This window comes from Simochromis diagramma, unplaced genomic scaffold (genome assembly GCF_900408965.1).
Source record: "Simochromis diagramma unplaced genomic scaffold, fSimDia1.1 OVJJ01000307.1, whole genome shotgun sequence".
NCBI classification, from domain to species: Eukaryota; Metazoa; Chordata; class Actinopteri; order Cichliformes; family Cichlidae; genus Simochromis; species Simochromis diagramma.
Window position 1 is genome coordinate 1105647 of NW_024386786.1, and position 24753 is coordinate 1130399.

General features: G+C 39.1%; 2 protein-coding genes across 2 annotated transcripts; both read left to right on the forward strand.

Annotated features, from left to right (window-relative positions):
- The first annotated feature begins 4821 nt into the window (after nucleotides 1-4821).
- LOC120728199 (GATA zinc finger domain-containing protein 14-like) lies at nucleotides 4822-17326 on the forward strand. Its single transcript, XM_040023001.1, has 5 exons — nucleotides 4822-6154; nucleotides 10207-10957; nucleotides 11418-11668; nucleotides 13352-13531; nucleotides 15178-17326. Exons 1-5 carry the CDS (start codon nucleotides 5348-5350, stop codon nucleotides 15385-15387), a joined length of 2199 nt encoding a protein of 732 aa, XP_039878935.1. The 5' UTR covers nucleotides 4822-5347; the 3' UTR covers nucleotides 15388-17326.
- Nucleotides 17327-18174: 848 nt separating this feature from the next.
- On the forward strand, nucleotides 18175-24136 carry LOC120728200 (C-type lectin domain family 4 member A-like). The gene is made up of 6 exons (XM_040023002.1): nucleotides 18175-18436; nucleotides 19196-19276; nucleotides 20739-20903; nucleotides 22017-22168; nucleotides 22639-22763; nucleotides 23942-24136. The coding sequence occupies exons 1-6, from the start codon at nucleotides 18202-18204 to the stop codon at nucleotides 24096-24098; spliced, it is 915 nt and encodes a 304-aa protein (XP_039878936.1). The 5' UTR covers nucleotides 18175-18201; the 3' UTR covers nucleotides 24099-24136.
- The last annotated feature ends 617 nt before the right edge of the window (nucleotides 24137-24753 follow it).

Consider the following 24753-nt stretch of genomic DNA (forward strand, 5'->3'; position numbering starts at 1 on the left):
TTCCTCCCTCAGTTCAACCTCACCCGCCTTCTCCTCACCTCGAGTCTCACTTCCTGCATTGAAGTCAGGGCTGTAACACATGAAAAGTTACATAAATATACTCATGTAGTCCTGATAGTCAGAAGATTAGACATGAGTCCATCCCATCTCTGGACAGCTGATGAGCCAGCTAAACAACAACAGCAGCTGGTTACGAGCTAACATGATGTCAGTTAAAGTTAGAGTATCCTGAAAATCACATTTTTTCACCAATAAACAGTTTGATTACATTCTCACACCACATGAAACACAAGTCCAACAATGCTACATCCACTTCAAAGAAAGTTTCACTAGTTCCAGCTAACAACAGTTAACAGCTAGCAACAGCAACAGTTCAGGATATCCTCGACAACTTTCCTTGAAATCACATGATCAGAAGTGATTCACCGATTCATCAACTCATATCTGACTCCCTTCACAGAGTTTTGCAGTCTCCTAAAAATGAACAAGACCAACAGGCTACGATCACTACAGCTGAATGGCAGCCAGAGTTTGTGAGTGACCTGTGTATAAAATTGTAAAATACTGCAAAATATGTTTAGGGTTTTTTTTCCTGTAGTATTTTAATAATATGGGGTGAACACGAATGTTTTTATACATACAGAGTAGTAAAATCGGGTTGGCTAGCCACAGGTACAGGCTAAATGTTTTTAATCTCTTAATTGTTTAAAATGGTTTCATCCTACAGTGGTCACCATAGCAATCTAACATCTGACGGTGAGATTTTACACACTTAAACACTACTGCAGCACGTCAGACTTTTCCTAGTGAACATTTATATTTTGTCAAATGAATCCTCTTCGGAAGCACGGCCCTGGAGGTTATTAAATCAGTGAAGGCCAATCAGTTACATGTGAGGGATTGTGTCAGTTACTCTACAGTGAATCTAAACACACAGTATGGTTGGTCCAAGTTTCAATTACTTCAAGTGAAATTGTCCTGCAGCCTTTTGCTTAATGTTAGGAGTCTGTGCTCTGACACATATCACAACATCTATGCATCATCAGTCGTCAAAGTGCCACTTGGCTGTTCAGTGTTGTGGTCAGTCACGTTCAGACGAACATGGCTCACCTCAGCACAGAGCTTACAGTCCAGCCAGAGCACCTGACACTGAGGTGATCTCGTGCGATGATGGGTAGGGAGGTGAGGGAGGGGCCTTTAAGCTGCAGACAGGGAAAGGCCACTCAGTTGGAAACTGAACGTGTATAACTGACCCAAGCAAGGGCCTTCAAAGTGCACATCTTAATCAAAGCAAAATACAAGTGTAGTATAAAAACGGGCTTTTTTGTGTCACCTGACACAAGTACAAAATGAACTTGAGCTCTGTCAACACACAAAGCTTTTCAAATCTATTATAAATGCTGGAAAAGCCACTGAAATAGTCGATTGTATAAGCAATTTAAATAAGACAGCTGTTAGGAAAAGCTGCAAAATGTGTATTAATGCAAATTACATTAATACACAAGCTACTGGCTGCGTGTCAAGCACATGCGCTTCTCCTGCAGTGACACGTGTGGCAACAGCAACTTGTGGGTTGGAGGGAGATCATCTGGCAGAACCAGGACCCTGCAGTCAATCCCTCATTAAACAGCATTACATCCAACCAATCCTATTTGACCGTCACCCTTGAAAGAAGAAGCAGAAGCTATAAGGACACGGATGTGATCCGTACGGGGGAAACATGAGCTGATCAGATGACGAGATCAGCTTGATGTAGTGAATCTGCAAAGGAGCGCTGTCACTTTGTGCTTTTAACTACTGAAGGAGTGAAAGTGACAAAAGATAATCATTTCTTTAAGGAAACCTAATGTGAACAATTCCATTTGAAAAGGAAGGAAAAATAACGATGACATTTGGGAAATTTGATAGAAGTTAGAAAAAGGTTTCTGCTTTGTCTGCGATTATATTCTGAATTTTAAGAATATATTTTTCAAATATGAAAATAAAACATCCTTTCTATATTGTACTGGAGAACAGCTTTATAGCATTAAAAACCTGCTTTATGGATTTTTAAATGAGTTTTATACACAGCATACAACATATTTTATTGTCTTTTTGCTAACTGGATTAATTAAATATAAACTTTTGTTGTTTATTAATCCATCCGGCCATCTATCTTGGTCACGGTGGGCAAAGACAGAGTATAGTACTGATATGACACCAAATTATAGCTGAGTTCATTGTTTATCCTATTTGATCCATAATGAATCATAAAAAAACAACGATATATTTTAAATGTCTCCACTATAATCATCAGGAGCAGTTACAGCAACCTACATTTTGTAAGCTTTGCTGTGTAATACTGTCAACCATTATGGTGTCTGTGCAGCCTCCATAAACGTGAGTCTCACTTTTGCTGGTTGCTAAATTTTAACAGCGTTCTGCAAACCTCAAGACACATCACGAACATGAAGGCACAACAAAGTGACACAAATGGTGTGTTGATTTGTGTCTTTGCATTCATGCTAGCATGGAAACCTACATAAAATTAGAAAGACAGCAACCAGTTATCAGTCTGTGCAAATGTGCAAATTTAAAGTTGTTGTACTACTTTCACATGACAAGACCACAGTTAGATCTCACTCAGCCCAGGTTATGTAGAGCCAAATTAAAAGTTGGCTCAATGGAAACTTGATCATTTCCCCACAAGGCAAAGAAAAAATGTATGCAGGTCCAAGGTTCTCCGACCCTTTCTATCTTTGACAAAGGAAGGTTATAAACACAAGCAATCATTATAACGTTGTACATAAAGCAATGCTGTTTGGACTAGCATGTGATGCCACGTGTCTCAGTGAGGTATCATGTCGTGTAAATCTCCACTAATGGTGTCCTTAAGTATCAGACAGCAGGGCACACTGTTGGATTATGGCTCTCACGTACTGGCTGCGTGCACATCGTTAAATGCCTCTCGACAAAACATGTTTGTTTTTAAGAAATGGCTGATGAATCCTGCGGTGTTTCTAATGACGAAATATGTGACACCATTAAACTATTAATGATCTCAGATGTTATATCAAAGTATCAGCCAGAATTCTCTAAAATTTAAAATTCATCCAAATCATTACACTAAAGTGGTAAGTTGTATGGTTCTGTTTATCCTTTTGATAGTAAGCACTTGTGTTATGTTTATAGAATTAATGCCTCAATGCTAAATTGGTCATTTCTTCTGGTAAAAAAGAGAAACTTCTGTCAAATTTAGCAGAAGTAAGTGAGAATCAGAGAGTCACTGTATCCTGTAAAGAAAATCTCCTGACAATTCATACCTTATCACATTAACATATCAGGTTTTGTACAAATTAGACTAACAAGTTAGAGCTCATCAATTAGTGAGCTTTAGACTTAATGAAAGGTGGATGTTGTCACCTTTAGACAAAGCCAGGCTTTCTGTTTTTGGTCTTCATGGAAAGCTATGTGGCTGTTGGCTGTAGTTTCATATTTACTGTACACACATGCTGTTCTTATTTACCCCTTCGCAAGAAAGACAACTGGTATATTTCCCAGAAATTCTAAGCTAATATGTAATTTAAAAAAAATGCTGAAAATCTCAAAAAAGTATTGTCATTGTCGTTTTTCTCAGAAGGACAGTGTCACAGAAAGGGCGGTGCCAGAAAATCGGATGTTTGTACTTAATGTAATGTGTGTTGTGGGTGTTTAAAGATAAGGAGCTTAGAAAGAACAAGCTCCTTATCTTTTCCTGTGTGTTCTGAAACTTGTTCTTCTTGGCTTTGCATCGCGCTCTCGGGCAAGACCAACGAGCATGCGGTTGATGCATGTTTCTTGTTCTGCTGTTCAGGTCTAACAGAACAAGTATAAACAAAAAAAAATAAATTATTAATACATTATTATTAGTTGTCCATCATCAATAAGGAACACCTATTGTACAGTAGATGTGGTTGAATGCTTTTCTTCTGTGCAATAATAATGTGGACATCCCTCTTCCTTGAGTATGACTCTGTCTCTCCTCGCCGTGCTGCTTTTAAACAGTCAGTCAGCATGGCAGGCTGAAGGCGGACAAGTTCTGACACTGATTCATGAGACTCGTGTGAGTGACTGGGCTCAACAGGCATGCCCTTGTCTCAGCAGAAAACCAGCTTTCATTATGTGAATGATTGCCCTGTGGCTTTGACGGAAGATTAATTGACCATAATCTGATTATACTGTGGCCTGCTGCAGCCCTGAAGACCCCCAATCACCACCACCACCAATCAGCCCTCCCCTCTGTGGCGTCTGTCTGTGTGTGAGTCATTGAACTTAAACTGCAGTCTGCTGGTTAAAATAAAACATGCTGACCACATGGATGAGCATTTTAATATGTGGAGATCAACTGCTTATGATGCTGAACAGCTCTGGTACCTTCCTGCAGCAAGAACTATAACAAAAGCAGATTTTTAAGGTAATGTTGAAAAAGGTGTTTATCTAGTTTTCCTTCTCAATATGAGTGCATGAAAACCATGATTGAGTCATGAAACTCTTTATGGTTTTGTTTACATCGATATTGCAGTCAAGTTCAAAGATGAGTGTGATCCGGAAACTCACTTAGTAATTAAGATGGTCTCCAGTTATCTCTTAATTCAGCCATGACCCAATTCCTGTCCTTTAAACCTGTTCTCTCCTCTCTGCTTTGTCTCACTTTGCCTCTTGACAGTCTTACTTTTTCCACAACCTGTAGCTTTTTGGGTTTGTTGTTGTTGTTGTTTTCCAGTTGGCTGAATCATATATTGATTGCACTGTAAATAATACTTAAAACCATGAGTGGAGATGATCAAAGCTTGAGCTAGCTGTTTGTTTCCATTATGTCTCTCTTCTTCTTGACTGGTTTTGTTGATGTCTTGTTTTCTCTGTCTCCCAGTAGGCAATGGCAATCTGATGGATGGTTAGAAGCCAAAGTTAAAAGGATTATTCCTGGCCGTCGAACACAGAAGGTCTTTGAAGCCAGAAGAAATCACCTGTCTGGCGATGCCCCAGTACCTCATCTCAGACAAAGTGGATGAATCTATCAGCTGAACTTTCTCAACCTGTTAACTTACCATGGTGCCAAGAAAGCTTGCGTGATTCTAAAAGGTGTTCTTGAAGACAAGCAGCTGGAGTTTAACAGTCCCCTTTGTTCCCAATGTTCCCAGTGTTTTTAGAACCCTTCCTTGGAGTTTCTGTCACTTATCCTCTAAAGGGAATTTATTTTGTTGACATGATTAGCACCAACACCTCTCAATCAGAAGCAAATGGTTTCCATTGATGGTGTTTGTCCCCACAAAACTAAAGCCTTTGAAGACTGTCAATTTCCGAGGAATAATTTGGACTCTGACCAGATATGGCCAGAGACGTCCGTCCTCTGAGCCAAATGCCTTTGTCTACAAAGCACATGCAACGGGTGGGAGCTACTCTGGGGCTTGTCCTCCCTTTCATCCCCCTACGATCTCTTATTTTCTATTACTTCCTTTCATGTGCAGCAGCAGCAGGTAGTTTACCTGGCATAGAATATGATTATGGCATTAGCCCCAAATTTGTTTGTACTCCCATTCCTCCAGAAGCAGATCCCAGCTGCTACTCGCCACCCAATGTGCCCCATGGACCAAGCAGTAACAGCCATAGCAGTGACCACAATGGCGGGAGCAGGCGAGGCATGATGTCCGACGAGGCCAAAGCCACTATTCTGCACTTGCGTGAGAGCCTTGTGAGGCAGAAGGAAACCATCCTGGACCAGCGAGAGACAATCAGGGAGCTGAATGCTAAGCTCACCTTATGCGAGGGCTTTGGGGGTCACCACAGCACTGGTCACCATGACAGTCATCACGACAACCACCACGACAATCATCACGATAGCCATCACGATAGCCATCATGACAACCATCATGAAAACCATCATGATAACAACCATAACAACCATCACGGTACCCACCGTGACGACCATCATGGACATCACGGCAGCCATCATGCATCATTGTCACTGCACCATGGGCCTTCAGGATATCACAGCAATGACCACCATTATTCCCACGGCAGCCACAGACTGGACCACAACAGGAAGGGCTCGTCATATAGCAAACACAGTTCCTTCTCTCCAGAACAGACTGGAAAAACCCTGCAGACACTAAAGGAGAGGCTGGAGAACTTGCAGGTAAGCATGAAAGATTATAGTTTGATCATTTTTTGTAGCGTACTCACTTAATAGCACTTAATAAAAAAAAAATCACAACTGGATAAATGAACTCACTGCGCACTAGGACAGGTGACTGGGACCATGCAGTATCTTCAGTTTGATTTGTTTTGCAATTTTTAAAAGTGCCGTGCGTTAAAAATTGCTGCACAATGACCTTTTTTTAAATTTCAAAGATGCATGAGAGCTACTTCCCAAAGTCTGAGCTGCACGGGAACATCCACTGAATATCTTCCTCAGTCATGCAGGAGAAATACTAAAAAGTATGAACCGAGTAATTAAACTGAGATTGCACTGCAATAAATTATGAGGGAAATGGCTGTTAAAATCTTAGCTTACCAAACGGTGACTTTACCGTGTGTGCCTGGACCTCTTCACTATTCCAAGCTTTCTGAGGGCAGAAACAATGCACAGCAATGAATAATCCACAGCATTGTTCATTGTTGTTGTTCATTGAAGGCCTTTTTATATCAGTGGAGTTTGAGTGCTGTCATTGGTGAGCTTAGTATCTGTTTGTTAACAGTCTAGGGTCGCCATGTTTTAAAATATCACAATTTTGTGTGATGGTAGATACTAATAAGAGCTCGAGCTGCTTTAATCGTGGTAATTGTGGTCCGCGCCATTTGGGTGGAGTTGCGCTTTCTTAATGCTCTCATGTTATTTATGTATCTGTTTTACTATTTCTCTTTTAATTATTTATTCATTTATTTGTTTTTAATTGTAATTGTGTGTCAGGCACTTTGTGAGTGTGTATGTGTACTTTATAAACCTTACCTACTACACTTTTTGCACAAAGAAAATTCAAATTGTCTATAATGTGTCTGCAAAGAAAAGCTGCAGACAAGCAGAAGTCTATTAAAGGTTTGACTTAATTGGGGTCACGTCTTACGTCACTGAGAGTCACATGCTCAGTCACCGAATCAGCTGCCTTTGTTATCTGCTGCCAAAACGAGGGATATGTTTCATTAGGACATAGTAACCTGAAGGTTATTCTATGGATGTTGTACATTTTACTGCATCATAGTTAATGCATATTCTCAGGACTAAATCATTAATTTTTTAATTTATGGTTTTGTAATAATTTGGGGGAAATTAAAAAAAAAATAGTATTCAGAAGTTGTGGGCAATCTGTCTCACACACTCATCACAAACCACCCACCAGTCACTATGAAACACGTACCACCCACAAAGCTAATATGAAAGCTGCTTGACTATTGTCTTAGAGTTAATGTCTCTCTGCATCGTTCTCTGTCTTTCTCCTGGATATCAGTGGCCAAGGTCGAGCTCAAAACAGGAAGAAGCTCTAAGTTGATTAGCTCTCACCCCTGATCTTAACCTCTGTGTGCCAGCAGGAGTAGGATAAGTTAAGCTCCCCTGGTGGAAAACAAGCAGTCTACAGTATTTAAACACCGGCAGAATGACAAAGAGTTTAGATTAAAGAAAAATCTTTTTTCCCCCAGTAATTCTTGTATACTGGTTTAGCTTTTCTGTGTTTGAACTTGTGTGTAATCTCTTGCCTTAAAGTAAATCACTACACACACGCACACACAAACATATCACTTTCTCTCTAAAAACACTCTCTAAAATAATATATATTTATAATATAACTATATATTTAAAATGAATGTTTACCCTACACAGCTAATTACTAATCATTGTTATAATGAATTCATACCAAATGCAAATCAAAGTTTTGTCTTGTGGTTCTCACAAAAGTACAGTCATGCTGGAAACTCACGACTGTTTAACCCTAACAGCCAGCAGGATGTGGAAGAGTGCAAATGAAAACTGCAATAAGGTTACAGGATCATATTTTCAAAACTTTCCATGAAGTCCTGCAATTTCCTTCACTGTTCTCCAAGCCATCTTTATTTCTTCTGTCACTATAAAATAAAAGAAACTGAATCCTTCGGCTCCAGCTCCCCTCAAACAGCATCAGTTAGTTATTGACATAGAAAGTCAGTTATTTCAAAGACTTTCCAAAGCACACCGTTGCCTCACAGCAAGACAGTCTAGGGTGCTAGGGTGTACCCCACCTCTCATCCAGCCGTCCAATGACTTTGATAAGGATAAGCAGCAGAGATGGATGGATGGATGGATGTAATTCCTATTTAATAAGTCCTCCAACAAATTTTACATGGGTTTCCAGTATAATAGAACAGGAATGTCCAAACATGTATAACTTTCAACTGGGAGACTGGGTGTTGATCAACCCAAACCTACTACAATCACCATGGTGTCTATAATTTACTATGACAACTTTGGCTGGTAGAAAACAGGCATAGAAAAAAATACCCTAAGTACAATCAAAAGCTGAACAAGACTAAAAGGAACCAACTATCAGATTTGTTAACATTACAGCATGTAAAGCATATTAAAATTCACTCCCCATATAGCTGTCATGAATGGGGAAAATTTCATACAGACCAGTACTACTTTATTAACATATCAACCCCCTCACTGGGTTCAAACACCAAAAACTAATTTATAATGAGACCCTCTACAACATTAAACACATATTAGAAGGGCTAGAGGTCTCTTAAAATGAAAACAAAACTCTGGTTCATATCAAGAGTTTGTGTTGTTTAAAAAGACAATAATGTTAAATTCATTAACGTAAACTTACAAAGCAATAAACATCTTAATGATGTTTTTTACAGTTGTTATAATCCTTCCAGATTCCCAACTATTTAAGTGGTTTTGCTGTCTCACTTTGGTTATAGTTTCCTTATTCTGATGTCATAATGTGAGTCTTAAACCTGGCTGCCAACTGGCCTGTAAAAGCTTCATTATTAGTGTAGGTGGTCTCAGGTCATGCTGAGGGAAAGTGTTGCCAAAAATCCCTTTCGATCTCACTTGAAGGTGTGAGACAAAACAGAACTGGTGCCAGGATTTACCCTCAGCCTCTCCCTCTAACAGGATGTCTACACCACCAGCCTCTGGCCATGCACCGAAGGGCGCTAGCCAACCTCACTTTCAATTAGCTTCATCCTTCCTGACAAGGCTATTAATCGTGGCGTGTGCTGGCAGGGAACAAAGTCGGATTTGCTGGTGAGGAAGACGAGGATGAAGGAGGGAGAGGAAAAAAGAGGACAAGAAAACTTTTCCCCCTGCATTTTTAAATGTCATACTGAAGTTCCTCTTGTACTATTGTATTGATATAACCTTTGGTTCTTGTTTAAAGCATTAAAATGCAAAGTTGTTGTTGTAAAACTCTTATTACCAGCACTCACCTTTCTCCCCCTACAGTCTTTTTCTTTGACATCTTTTTTATAGTTTTGCTAGTAGACAAAACTGACAAGGAGTCACAATCATGCAGTTAAAGTCAGTATCTTTCTCCAGTAATGAGTTTGAAATAGCCTTGTCTTGAAATCAGTGCCTTATTTAAATTGATTTTTGGAATGTTTCGAATGAGGTCTGTGGTTAACTCAAGTCCTAAACATGTTTTCACATTTTGTTTTAAAATATGAAACTGAATACCCAAATACCTGCTTCAGGAAACCCAAGTTCTTCAGGGACATTAAATGTCATGATGCCACACATAGGACCTTTGTGGTGGGAACATTAAAGTCATACTACCATAGTTCATTTTACTATAAAGGTACTTAATCTTTCAAAAATCCTAAAGGGTCCTTAGATTTGTGATGATTATACTAGTTATCAAAACACCTACATATTCTAAATTTCTATTTTTGAGACCTTTTTTCAGCAATAATCCAAAATCCCATTCTCTTTATTCAAGTGAGCCAGGTCAGTGCTGACATCATTTTTGCCCTGCACAAATCGCTGAGACGCTCTATGAAGATCCCCCACAATGTCAGCAGGACCTGTTGAACTCTGTTGCTATTGCTGTGGTTTAAATAGAAGAAATTGTTACTACATTGATGGGGATTATCAGTTTTAAGTACACAAAGTATAGCAGAACTAGATTCGATTGATGTTTTCACTCTGTGGAGGTAATAGATCATTTATAGGTAGGTATAGTTATTAAGCACTATTTTCTTTGTCTACAGGCCAGGAACTCCTCCAGCTCCTATTCCAGCTCCCTGAGAGAACTTCTGCAGAGGAAGATCAATGCTTTAGAGGAACAGCTACACAGGTACTACAGAGATCACCATGACTATGGTCACCATAATGACCACCATGGAGATCATCATGATGACCATCATGGCAACAGCCACCATGATAGCCATCATGATGGCCACCATGGCAATAGCCATCATGATGACCACCATGATGACCACCACGATGACCACCATGATGACCACCATGATGACCACCATGATGACCATCATGAAGACCACCATGAGGACCACCACAATACCCATCACAGCAACCACCAGAATAGGCATTGGTACAACCGCCACACTGGACACCATAATCGCCATCGTGATCACCATCGTGACCACCACTATGATGGGCACCATGGTCGGCATTATAATCATTTCAGCAGCCACCATAATGACCATCATGACGATCATCACGATGATCACTATGGTCATCATGATGACAGTCATCACAGAGATCATGATTACCACCATCGACCTGGATACCATGACAACCACCATGATGATCATCATGACAACCACGATGATCATCATGACACCCATCATGGCAATGACCACCACGATGACCACCACCATGACAATGATCATCACCCGCGACGGCTTCCTTACACCAGTAAAGAAACGAGTCTGAGGGGCACTGGACACAGCAAGCTGGAAACAGTACTAAGCCAACTGCACCACAGCAGCACTGACCATGGTAAACATACATGCACGCACAGACATAGCTACACACACTCATGATTTATTTTAGGGATGAATTTGGATTCTCATTTATTATTTAATAATTACAGAATATCTTTGTACCTTACTATTATCCGGCTTTTATTGGAGGTTGCCCTATAAAAAAACTCCATTAGTTAGGTTGCTGTGGTTGGTGCTAGTAGATTATTATGACCCATAATTACCTCATTTATATGATGAATGATGAAAGCAAGCACAGGGCATTGTTTTGCCTTTAATAATTATATTGATATCACGTAGATAGAGAATATCTCCATAATAATTGGGTCAGAAAAAGGAACAATTCAAGAAAAAGAAAAAAATAACTTGTTTGTTTCTAATGCATATAGAAAATAGTCTAACAAAAGTCTTTGACAGCAGTATTTGTTCATCACAAATGAATAACATGACTCTAAATTTATCCTCCATCTCACCAGGGAACCAAAAGAAGCTAAAGAGTCCCACTGCCTTCCTGTTAGACTTCCCCATGAGGACTAACTACATGTATGGCAGGATGAGGCGGTCAGTGGTGACGGAGATCTTTGCCTTGACCATCTGCCTGTGGCTGAAGGCAGGTGCAGGTCCTGGTCTTGGCACTCCCTTCTCCTACTCGGTGCCCGGGCAAGCTAATGAGCTGGTACTAATTGAATGGGGCAGCAATCCCATGGAGCTGCTAATTAACGACAAGGTAAAGCCTGTCACCATGTCATGTCACAGTGATTTATGATCTAAATGTTGATGAATCTGGACACAAAAGCTAGTTCTGAAGCTCAGCCTATAGTGCAAAGGTTTATGGGATCTTTTTACCAGTCACTAAATAATTTATCACTGTAAGAAAATACTTGCACATCAATGTGAAGAATCTCTAGGCAAGTCAGAAGATGTTTGGTCCCAGAAGCTATCTGGTTTCCTGTTTGTAGACCACATACAATCCAGGTTATCCTGACTAATCAAAGTCTAGCAGACTCAGGTTGTATAAACTGCTTGTGGTGAGCAAAAGAAGGACTTTATCTGCTAATGTGTGATGATGATTTAGAACTAGCTCACGTTTCACTGCATCAAAGAGTAACAAGGTATAAGTTCAGCATTACTCCACACTAGTTTGGCTGTACTAAAGTAGAGAAAAGAATATACTTTCACCAACATGACCAGTGTTACTGACAGCTAGTAGTACTGTACCACCAAGAAATAACAGTCAGAGCAAGATGATAATCTGCAAGATTTACTCTGGTGTGAATATTTTTCTCAACTAGCCAAAAACTTCTCTAGTAAAGACTCCAGAGCAATGTAAATGATATATATAATATTGTCATCTCACAATCACATGCTCAAATTCATACACAAAAACTATAGAGCTCATTTACTGGTTGCTCCTTTTAACAGTGATTAGCATTTTGAATATCTGCTGTAATTTATGTATTTATTATTTAGTTTTACTAAAACAGTCTTCTTAAAATGTTTAATATCCTCAAACTTCATTGGCATAATATACATTGATTTTGACTTTTTAAACATTTTTATATTTATTTTGGTTGTTTTCACTTGTAACAAATTATTCACATTCTGGTACTTCTCTGTATACTTCTAATGCAGATTAGACATATATAACGAGCCCCTGCAATTGTCTTTCGGTTGTTTCTCCTAGAAAAAGATTGCAGATGTCTCAGTTCAAATGACAGTAATCAGACAGTAACCCAGTCAGACTGCTGACAAACAAATAATTCAATTAGTCAATTAGCTTCCTAATCTTTAATTCTCCCCTAAACGGAAGACAGATGTTTGTCTATTTCCCTTCTGTGCCCCAGTACTTCGTGCAGTGAGCTCAACAAACAAACGAACAACACAATAATCTGATTATTGTAATTGATTGGCCTAATTGTCTGTAGCACAGACAATACCAGGAGGGATAAACTGACGTGTTTGTTGTCTGTGAGTCACACACTTGGCAGTTATCAAACTGATCATTGACACAGTTCAATGATCTCAGAATGTAGATTGATCTAAGAGTTTAATTACTTTTCTACACTGTTTTATGAGGATGAAATGAGAGAAGATTCACACCTTGTATTAATCCACTTTCCCGACAATCGATAACAGTTGCACATAAGGCTTGCTACTGTGTGAATACTCGTGCAAAATTAATGGCAGGCTATCAGAGATGACAGTAAAGGAGTCTTTTTTTCTTTTTACCCCATCAACATGATAACATCTCACATCATTTAAGGCTTGATCAGGTCTAAACCGTGCCATCGCGACCCTTGGATAATCTTTTACTTGAAGGTTATGAGATGTTTTTCCAAATAAAAATTAAAAAATAAGTAAATAAATGAATAAAATCTCTTTTTTTTTGTCTCTCCACCTGGTTCTTTAGGCGGCGACTTTGCCCATAACTATGACAGATGAAAAGTGGCATCACGTGTGCGTGACGTGGTCCACACGTGATGGTGTCTGGGAGGCCTACCAGGATGGAGCGAAGAAAGGCACAGGGCAGAACCTGTCAGCCTGGCACCCAATCAAACCAGGAGGGATTTTCATCCTTGGTCAGGAGCAGGTATGACACACAACATGCCTTCTGACTGTGGGATAATAATGTCACATACAGACTATGTCAGCAGATATAGGTATGTCAATTCATTTTATACCCCAACGTTTGCTATAAGAGGTTTTAAATTGAGTAAATACAAAGTCAAATGTGTGGGTCATTATTTATTTAATAAAAACTAAACCAAAGTATCTTGTAGAACCAGCATTAGTGGCAGTAACTTCATGTAAATCTTGTCTGTTTGACTCTTAGAGGAATTCATTTATGCACAGCTGCCTTAACCACCACAGCATTTTAATGAAACTGAGGTGTGGATTTTAACTGGGCTTTTGTAATTCTGCATTGTATTGCATTCAATGCATTCAATGCATTCTTGTCTTTTTCAGCCATACTGTTGTAGATTTGCTTTCATTCTCCGAATCATTGTCATGTTGCACGAGCAGGTGTCAGCCAAGCTTTAGCTGTTGAAAAGATGGCCTCATATTAGACACTTTGGTATACAGAGAAGTTCAAGGTTAATTCAATGACTGCAAAGTGCCTGTGTCCTGTGGCTGCAACACAAGTCCAAATCCTCCCCCCTCCACCACCGTGCTTGACAGTGTATTAGGCGTATGTGTTGATAAGCAGTGTTTGGTTTCTGCATATAGTCATTTCCACTTTGGTTTCATCTGTCCAAAGGACATTGTTGCAGTTGTCTTGTGGTTTGTTTTGTAACTTACTTGCGAGCCTAAGCTGTGCTGCCATGTTCTTTTAGAACTTTTAACATTTAACATGCTAAGTGAGGCCTTTACAGTCTTCAATATGAGGTTTTTGTTTTTTGTGCATTTTCTCTGAGCACTTCATGGCCTCCATTCCTGTGAAGATTGGCAGCTGCTTTCCACTTGTGAATAATCTGTCTAACAGTAGAATGATGGACTTGAACTTGTTCCAGAAATGGCCTTATAATCCTTTCCAGACTGATGGGCAGGAACAAGTGTTTCTTTAAGATCATTGCTCATATGTTTTGTTCTTGTGTTACACTTCCTGACCTGAAAAATGCTAAAACTTCTGCTTCTATAGATTAGCAGCACCTGGCTCCTACTTTCCTTTTTAATTCGTATCAATACTGCTGCTGCATTGTGATTTAATTTTTGTTAAATAATCATATGATCTAATATGTCATGTTTGGTAGTTCATCTGTTATATCTATTTCATTTAAGACTCGCTAAGGACCAGATTAATTTTATGACATCTGGATAGGTTAAACCTTAGACTTGTAAGAGGGTCTCTTTACTGTGACTGATAGTCTGTCTGTGGTGTGGAGAGCTGAGCTTGTAAGGCCAAACGTTGTCAGTTTGGCCATTTTTTATTTTATTTTTTTTTTTGAAACAGCTGACTTTGTATAGTGCCTTTCAGTAGATATAAACATATGCACTGAATCTTTATTGTCTAAATGATGTTGGTCATTAGAAAGAAAGCAGGGTTAAGACACTCTAGTATTGGCTTCATTTTTAGGGCCCCGGCTTTACTGATGAAACAAATCAAATTTGTGTCAAACTAAAAATGTCATTTTTACCAGTTTCATATCTTAAAGAGTAAACTTTCTAATCCCAAGAAGCTGGTAACGTTTTAAATATCAGCTCTACATTTTGACACATTTGCTTCTCCCTCCACAGGACACAATGGGAGGCCGCTTTGACGTCACTCAGTCTTTTGTGGGAGAGCTGTCAGATCTCCAGTTCTGGTCCAGGGTGTTGACATCCAGTGAGATTTACAGCCAAGCAACCTGTGGCGGCCACCTTGTTGGTGATGTCATGTCATGGTCGGAGGAGTCGGTTGAGCTCCACGGAGGCCTCACTGAGCTTTCTTTTGATCCCTGCCACTAAAGATGGACGCTGACCCCAGGGCTTTAGGATTATCCTTTTCTAGTAATTGATAACATGGTTGTGTCAAAAATGGCTGACAAGTGGAAATACATTATTTGATCATTGGTCAACCATAAAGCGATCGTTTCTTTCATTTCTTCTTCCATCATGTTGGCTGCAGAACTTTAATAGCACAAGCTCAGCTGTGGGCCACGAGCAGTGTGAGGACTTTGGTTGTTTTTTTTTTGTATTTTTCCATTCCTGCCGGATCCTTCTGCCTTCTCCACCTACACCCTCACTTCCTCGCTCGAACGCTCCCAGCAGGACACCTTTGAAGGCTCCAAAGAGTGCAGGGCTTTGGATTTACTGGCTGCACGCTCATGACTGCAGCACCTCTAAGAGATCCAACACACATAATAGGATTTCCTTCAATTGGAACAAGCCCAAAGGTTGCTGGTTTACCATTAACTGCCCTGCGCTAGCTTGTTCTGTGCGGTTTATGAGCAACATAGACATTACAGAAGGTGAAAGAGATGCTAAACGAAGCCACATAGAAACCTGAGTGAGGACTTGTGCGTGCTGCTAAAGAACCGATAGTAAGGTTGCAGTACACAGCAGGGCAAAGCACTGCATACTGATGGTTGTTTTGCACATTGAGATTTTGACAGACTATTCTTTTTGTATTAGTATTTCATATTGAAAACTCTAAAAATATGTGGGGGGGGGTTTGTAGAATTAACTATAACATGCTTTTGTGTGGATTTACAATGTGAGTACATGTTCATAACAGTAAATCGTGCATTTTGTCAATGCAGGACTGAAAATGTTTTAACCTTTGGTTTTTCTTCTGTCTGTAAATGAATCATTGTGAAAGGTTTGTTACATAACAGCAAAACAGCTCAATGTCAGACACGACACATTACAGCCACGAGCCACCTGACTGCATCAATTCAGGTTAACAACGTGTCACCGCGCTAATGCTGATGTCTCCTTGGGCAACCACTGGCTTACAGTGGGATTTACCTGTGAACAACTGATCTGATCCTGCTTATTTCCGACAAGCTCAAACCACATGGCAGAGTCAGACACACAGAAGCTAAACGTGTAAAAAGACATTGTTGATCTCGTGTTAATCATTTGTAGCTGCACTTTCATTGTTTTATAACAAGAGTTTTGGGGTTTTTTTGTACACGTGAATCAAATATGAAAGTATTTATTATGATTGTTCTCTGGTTGTAAGCGACTTTTACTTAACCCTGTGTTTATTTGTAAAGCTCATCTTTTGAAATAAACTGTTATATATTTGCTAATTAGAGCCCTTCTGAATTAAACTCACGTATCCTCCAATGAATTTAATTCAGCAGAATCAGTCGCCTCAAAGAGCTTTATATATATAGGTAAAGTAGATATTTTCAAATTATCTTAATCCAAACCAAAAAAAAATTCTCCAAATTTTCTCCATATGTTCATGTGTTTCTACACACATCTATATATGATGTGACATATATATATATATATGATGTTCTTCTTTTGTCTGTGCTCCTATACTTCACATTTATACCTCCTTCTTCCAATACAAAAATGTGTAGTTTGTAAGCTAAACTTTAAAATGCATTATTAACATAAATACTTGCTTATCCTCACCTTCAGTGCACATTTGAATAGTTTTTTTGGTTTCTTTATTTTTTCTTTAAATTTGTTTTTTGTCTTTTGCTGTAAATATGCTGAGTATAATATTGTATTCAATCCACTACCCCTTCCCACATGTGTAAGCCAAAAACTACAGTATAAACTGAAATGTAAAACTTGAAAAAGAAGAGAAATGCTCTATAAACGCTGTCAAATATTTGTAAATATTTCAGTATTTTGAATAAAACTATTATTACTATTGGGTAGTATTATTATATTATTATTACTTCTACTGTATGCATACAGTATTTTATGGGACTTAAATCGCTCATTAGTGGGAGCAGTCTTATATCTCTGCACAGATCACTTCATCTCACACACTTTTTTGTGTGTATGACTGAAGAAGACAATGACCTATGTGTTCTGACACACACACTGCACATACAATCACACGCTGGTCATGATTGCTGCTTGTGCGTGTTAGATAATTATGCAGACAGACATAAATGCAGGCAGGTGACAAATTTAAGGGAAAATCTGTTGTTCTGTGGGAGGCAGCTTTAATTGTTTGTTTGTACAGGTTTCAGTGCAGTAGTGGTTCTCTATATATAGTGGGCCCTCTGGTGGGGCTTAAAGTCAGTGCAAGGAAGTGTTACCAACCAACCAGGGGAAAAATATGTAGAGAAACTAATCAGAATTTAAGAAAAATGAACAGGAAAATCTTTCTAAAAGGAATCTTGGTTGGTAATTACTGTTAATGATTCATAATAGGTATAAATGTGAGCATGAATGATTGCCTGTGTGTGTGTTAGACAGGAAAGGATGTATCTGGATGTACCCAGCCTCTCTCCGTCATGACAGAAGGCAAAGGCTCCAGCCCCTGAACTGGATAAGCTGCTAAGAAAATGGCTCTTTTAGAAGAAAGTGCCACTGCAGATCACACACAGTTGTTCTGACTGATCACCTTAATTCTAAACATTTTTACCCTGATGGGAACGCTGTCTTTGGAGATTCCTCCATCCTGTGTCCCTAACAGGGTGATATGTGCAGTTATTTGGTATGTAAACTAACTGTATGTTGATTTTAACACACACTAATGGAGAAATAAAGAATGGCTTTGACTCTTCCTCTAACAGACTTGTTTGGTTATCAGACCCAGCTCTGCTTTGCATACGGCTGCAGGGGAGTCAGTATTTTAATATTCATATGAGATACTGGACATCATTCCACACCAATCCCTCAACAGAGGAACGCTGGGCTGTTCGTTGGTACCTGCTGCTGGAACACAAAGGATTGTTGGTGACTGAAAAGTTATGCATCCATGCTGTAATAACTCAAGAAAAATCCTGTGCTGATTCTCTGCTGGATGAGACCATGGGAGTGAATAATGGATCGACTCTGCTTGAAGAAGAAAAAAAGCTGGAAGCATCCACAGACAGAAGTAATTAGCTTTTCTTTTTATAAAGTATTTCAATTGGTTTTATTTATTTATTTAGTATTAGTCATTTCTTAGCCTGTTTAACACTAAATTCAATTGCATGCATGGGTCGAGTGGGTTTAAGAAGAACACTGTTGAGGTGTGCTCATTATCATGTTAGCTAATGATTTAATTAATGAGCTCATTCTGCTTTGAAGAAGCAGAGATGACAACAATAGTGACTGCAACATAATAAAAATGTTCCCACTCATCCACGGTGGTGTCTGCTTGATTTTTATTTTTTAGCGTTACAGTTGCCTCGTCCTTTACATTAGAGTGAATTTTATTTTCTGGGTTTGTAATATGGATTTTGAAAATGCAACATTAACAATATTTCTTTTCAGAAACAATCTACAGACTCGGGATCAGAGAGATGTTTGAAGTCTTGGTGGCAGATTTCATCAAATTAGAGCAAAATCTATCAATTCATTGATCTGCCTGTGTCTGATGCAACCCATACTCATCAACCATGCAGGGCAACAAGTCTGCTATGTCTTAAAGCCATCATCCAAATAAAGCAGTCCAAAGCAACAACACAACACAAAAGGAGATGCTGTATTTCAACAGGAATATTCTGCTGGCCTGTTGGACTGCTTTGGGTGAAATGGTCTTTTGTGAAATTCCCAGGCTTGCCAAAGTCTCCTCCTGCTGAAATGTAAAAAAGGTCTATAAATGTTTAAGTGTTTTTCTTTTTTCCCTTTGTTGTTGTGTCGGCTCTCTCAGGTCACTACAGACAGCTGGCTCATTACTTCTGTCTGCTCTGCTTTCTACTGACCATCATCATTCTGCTCCAGACTCTCTGCTGTGAGTGCCTCTTTGCATCTATAAAACTCACTGACCAATGGGAACGGGTTACTGAAAAAAGGAGAGGGAGATAATGTGCTGATATATATATAAGACCTTAACTGATATTTTGAATATTTTCAAATAATTTACAAAGTTGAGTTTATCTCTACACCACACCTGCCTGTACATGGCATTTAACCACTTTAGTCTGTGTTGAACCTACAGCTCAGTGGTGACTGAGATACTGCCTATCCTCGCCGGCCAAATCCTATACTCAAAGGTTTAAAGAAAATAAAAACAGAAAGAGTGGATTTCATTAGTGAAGTAACACACATCATGTTGGATAAAAACGTAGGGCCTTGTTTGAAAGTGAGTGTAATAGATCCTCGCTAATAGTGGAGCTCAGAATAATATGATTTTTAAAGTTCTCCAAGCGAATGCTAACAGCATAGCGAAATTTGGCTGTGTTGTTATGTAGAGTGGACCCGCTTCACACTGGCAAATGTAACTTGTTGCCCAGGTGTTTCCTTTTGCATCGATTGCGCTCACACAAAGGCGTTGTGTGTAACTAGCCTTCTTTCTTTCACTCTTTCCATCTGCTGATACACAGATGTCGAGGTGTGCTGGCTGCCACACAAAAACGGCTCATCTAAACGAAAACAAAGACGCATATATTACTTACAGCAGCGTGAAAAGCTTTGAACCACTGGTTGGCTTCAAAATGAACACAGCACCAGAAAATAACTGCAGCTGTTCAGAGAAAACGCAGTGAAGAGGAGCCTCAAAACAACAGTCACCACTCAAGAGATTGCAGGTGTGAAAATGTCACAATTCACACAAGATTCAGGCGGCAGAATGACACTAAATAGACTTTTTAAATATTTTTGTTTTGTTAAATGTCTGAAGGAGAGGTCAGAGGTCAAATGTGGCATGACATTTAAAATCTAAACTTTTTGAGTAATTGTTTTTACAGACAGAATGATACTAAATATCAAAAACAGTTTGAGGTTTTATTATCAAATGTTACCAGGAGTCTCAAATTTTATGTCATTGGCGTATTTTTGTGAACTTTAAATGCCTAAAGGGACAAAAATAAATAAATACATTTTCTTCTACTGCTAACCTGCCTTTGGAGAGCACTGCATTAGTATACAGCGTACATATGGAGGTACTGCAGGAAAATTTTAACATGATTCTGGTGTTTCAACAAAAAGCAGGACGAGTCTTTTGTCATTTTGTCGAGAAATAAATCCGTCGGTCTCTGCGTCTTATTTTAGAATAAATTCTGTTACGCGATGGCTTGCAGAGAGGATTAACTCTGTTCTTTTTGAATCATCCCTTTTTTCACCTCTGTCAGTCTGCTTTGCTTTCTGTCTGACACTGCTTTATTATCCCGTATCCATGGTAACGGGTGATGAGACATTGTGTATGCAATCTTCTGACACTGTGCTGCGTGTGTTGTGTGTGTTTGATACCACAGTGGTTCAGCTCACACTGGTGTCTCAGTCCCAGTCGGCCCTGCAGGAAAACAAACTGAGAGGTTTGAGAATCGGGCTGGAGAAGCTCAACCAGTCATATCAGCTCCTGTTCTCCCAGTACCCTGCTCTAAACCAGTACTGCCCGATCAGCAACGCTACCACTGGTGGTGAGTCTGGGTGCTTTTTTATTCAGAGCTACAAGTGTTAAGAGAAAATCCAGAGAAAAAAATCATTTTTTACACCCACAAAAATCACAACTTTTTGAAGATGTTCCTGTGACAGTTCCTCGTACACACTGTGTCTGTTTTCAGGCATTTCTATGGCCAGACTTCAAAACTGACGCATCAGTGGATAACTGGGTGGTTTTAGTGTAAAGGTTTACCTGAGGCTTGGCTCTAATTATAAGGCTGTAACAGAAAGGTAAAGAAGCTAATGAATCCCTTATATAAAGGTCGAGTATTTAACTACAGACGAGTTTGTGAGAGAGAAATGTCAGTTTCAGTTTGGTCATTTTCTTTCAACCACATAATGTCCCAGTCACGCTGCCAAACAAGCGGCAGATTAAATATAGACAACTGTTTACAAAAAACCCATTTAACAAAGAAGCTCTGATTTCCATTATGCTGTGAAAAAGACAAACAACTCGAGCGTGATTCAGATTCAGATAACAGATCCACTTTGAGCTTTTGTGTCATATTACATATGACGAGTTTCCAGTATGTTAGATAAACTGATTTAAACCAGTGAAACTGGATGTGTAATATTAGTCTGTTTGTTTTCAGTCTGTAATCAGTGATATAAATAAAGTAGAAAACATATTTATACCACTTACTTATGACACAACATAAAAACACACTACCATAAAACTATTACAGGCTTTTCAGAATGAAACCTGACATTAACACCTTCAGACTGTCGGGCTGTAGTAACTTTTAAATGGTTGTAGCTAATACACAATCCAAATTTAAGTCTTGCTTGTGGAGCGCTGTATTGTTGTTTAATCATTTACACACTCAAAATGCAGTTTGTTGAAAAATATGTCATGATTTCAGTGCTGTTGTGGGATTATTTCATACTGAGAACAGTAATGCTGTACTGAGATGTACAGGATGCTAGAAAATTTCAAATCACTGCTGAAACTTGACCCTGGCTTGACATTTAAGGTCTTTTGAAGCTTAAAGTAGATTAAAACAAACTTTGAGGGGTGAGTAATCTGAGCCACATCTTTTACCTATTCTTTATTATTATTATTATTATTATTATTATTATTGTTCACTCAGAAAGAGAGTGCAGCCTATGCTTACCTGGCTGGACGCCTCAGGGACAGAAATGTTTCCTCTTCAGCCAGGACAGAGCTGACTGGATCAGTAGTCAGTACCACTGCATGGCACTGGGGGGCGTCATGGCTATAATAAGGACAGAAGAGGAGCAGGTGAATGCACACACACACACACACACACACTACTCTGTCCACCTGCTCTGTCCTGTCATTTCCAGTTTATATTTATTCATCAAGCACATAATAAATATTAAATTAGCTTTGCTGGAACCCTTCTGCTCTCACAAATCTTCCCTGCATTAATGACATATTCAGTCTCTGTCCAGTTGTAAATATTTGACATGCCCTTCCTGATATGTCCTACCTTTTGGACACACTATTTGACATACAGATTCATACCACCAGGAAGAGAAGTTAAGAATAGATTTAAGGCCTCTATGAAATATGGAGATGTCTGCAGGAGCGGCCAGTGCTTGAGGTCAAATGAGGTTTTGTGTTTCGCTCTTTTACTGTACATGTGAGACAGCTTGTGTTCTTGATTGATCAACAGTAAAGAGAATGTTCTTAAGGAATGAAATTAAGGCTTCTCTCTGCAAAATGGTAACGTTTGACATGTTTTTCAGGAGTTCCTGTGGGAGAAGGCCCAGAGTCTGAGTCAGGGGGACTCATACTGGGTAGGCCTGAGGAGCAGCGGCGCTGACGGCGGCTGGCAGTGGAGCGATGGCTCGCTGCTGGAGAAGGGACCACAGTGAGTATGATGACAGGCATGAGGAAGAGGAGGAGGTGGTGCAGGACAAACAGGGCTCATAAGGTGAAGAGCAAGTATGTGCTGATCTCTCCTCCTTAAGTTTGTCTCAGGCTGAGGACATTTTGCCAGATCAGCTGTCAGGACACAAAACTATAAGAGGACTAGATATTAAAAATGTATGTGTCCCTGTTCATAGTCAAACATTCCTCATGGTCTAAATATAAAAATACATTCACATTAATTACACCGAGCCACTTTAATGTCATCTGTCATTTGCTGCGCTTGTTTGGAGCTGGTTTCATTGGTGCAGTTTTCACCATCTCATTCTGCCACATTCCTTTAACCTGTTATCTCCCATTTGGGATTTAAGAAGACAATAACTACTTTATCCAGTAATTTGTCTGTTATTTTTCAAAAGCAGTTGAAATAATAATAATATTAGTAATAGCAATGTTAGCAATATTAATAGCAATTGTAAGAATAGTAGTATTAATATATATATAATAATAATATTAATAGTACTATTAATAATAACATAACAGGTGCATTTAAACAATTGAGAATCAACAATGATGAACAGAATTTAAGTAAAATGCTCAAATTAAAGAGCAGATAATAAACAATAATGGAATATGAGTTTGATCTTAATTTTAAAGATGACAACACAATCAAATAACATTTAGTAGTTAATTATAAGAAGCATAAGATTTAAGTAGCAGTAAAATATTTGTTGGAATAAAATATTATCACATTTTTCCCTTCCTGTTTGTATATACTATTTAAACTGATCAGCCACAATATTAAAACTACCTGATGAATATTATTACAATATCTTTGTGTTGTGGTTCCCCACACTGGGGGATAAGCTAAGATCCTCTGAAGCTTTCTTTGTGTGGCACATACTGAGCATGCCCGATCAGAACTCTGGAATCTGGAGGTCTTGGTCTTGAATTCAGTAAAACACAACATTGTAGTGAGATTACAAAAGGTAATCACACATCAGTAATTGTGGATTATGTATAAGTGAGTGAATTTCACTCCTAAGCAACCTAACCACGGTGTCTTCCCACTGTGGATTTACTGTGAGGGGATTAAAACACTGTGGGAGTTTTATTATGAACATTATCATATGTCAGAGAATCGGTTGCCACGGTAACAGAATAAAGTGTGTGTTACAGGTTTTGGGCACGCGACCCGGATAACGCGGGTGAAAGCAGTGTGGATCTGTGTGGTCGACTCACCCCGAGGGTCGTGTACAGCAGGAGCTGGTTCACTTTCAGATGCTCCAACAAGCTGCGGACGATCTGTGAGAGGAGGCAAGCTTCTCTGACCTGACACCAAAATATCTTTATAGCAAATAAACATTTTACTCAGGAAATCCCCCATGTTTGTCTGTGCTTTCATTGTGTTTTTCAGCTTCATTTTTATATCCACTGTCTATCTACAATTATTTATTTATTTATTCATTTGGCGGGGGCAAACTCAAACTAATTCAAATAAAACCTGATATGAGATCTTCCCAATTTATGCACAGGAGGCTAAGGTTTATCCTGGTAATTTTATAGCTTATTATTATTATTCACTGCTAATTTGGAGCTTCAGGAATTTTCTGCCTTGATCCATCAATTTGATCTTTAAATTTTATAGCAATGCAAATTTTAATATATTCATAATTTTATCACGTTTGTTGTGTGAAGAGGAATGAAAGTCAGTAGAACAGGACAGGATACATGTGTGTGAAGGAGGAAGACAGTTGTAATAGTCCAGCTGCAAGGAGCAAGCGGAGGCGGGTGAATTTAAACACTAGGGGTCAACCAACAAAAGCAACAGGGTAGAGCGGGTGGAGGTGAGTGTCAGGGGTGATTTGTAACAGAAAAGCAGCAGCAAGGTTTACAAGAGACACGATGTATGATTTGAGTGTGGTGAGAATAACAAAAGCACAGGAGGCCAAGCTGGAGATGCTCAGATTTACATTGGGGGTGACCAGCAT

Bases quoted from the DNA above. Each gene is read 5' to 3' on its own strand.
- LOC120728199 (XM_040023001.1), top strand. From the start codon at position 5,348: ATGGCCAGAGACGTCCGTCCTCTGAGCCAAATGCCTTTGTCTACAAAG. The intron at 10,958-11,417 runs GTAAACATACAT...CCATCTCACCAG, and splicing joins CCACAGCAGCACTGACCATG to GGAACCAAAAGAAGCTAAAG. The intron at 13,532-15,177 runs GTATGACACACA...CTCCCTCCACAG, and splicing joins TCATCCTTGGTCAGGAGCAG to GACACAATGGGAGGCCGCTT.
- LOC120728200 (XM_040023002.1), top strand. From the start codon at position 18,202: ATGAGATACTGGACATCATTCCACACCAATCCCTCAACAGAGGAACGC. The intron at 19,277-20,738 runs GTGAGTGCCTCT...TTGATACCACAG, and splicing joins TCTGCTCCAGACTCTCTGCT to TGGTTCAGCTCACACTGGTG. The intron at 22,169-22,638 runs GTGAATGCACAC...CATGTTTTTCAG, and splicing joins TAAGGACAGAAGAGGAGCAG to GAGTTCCTGTGGGAGAAGGC.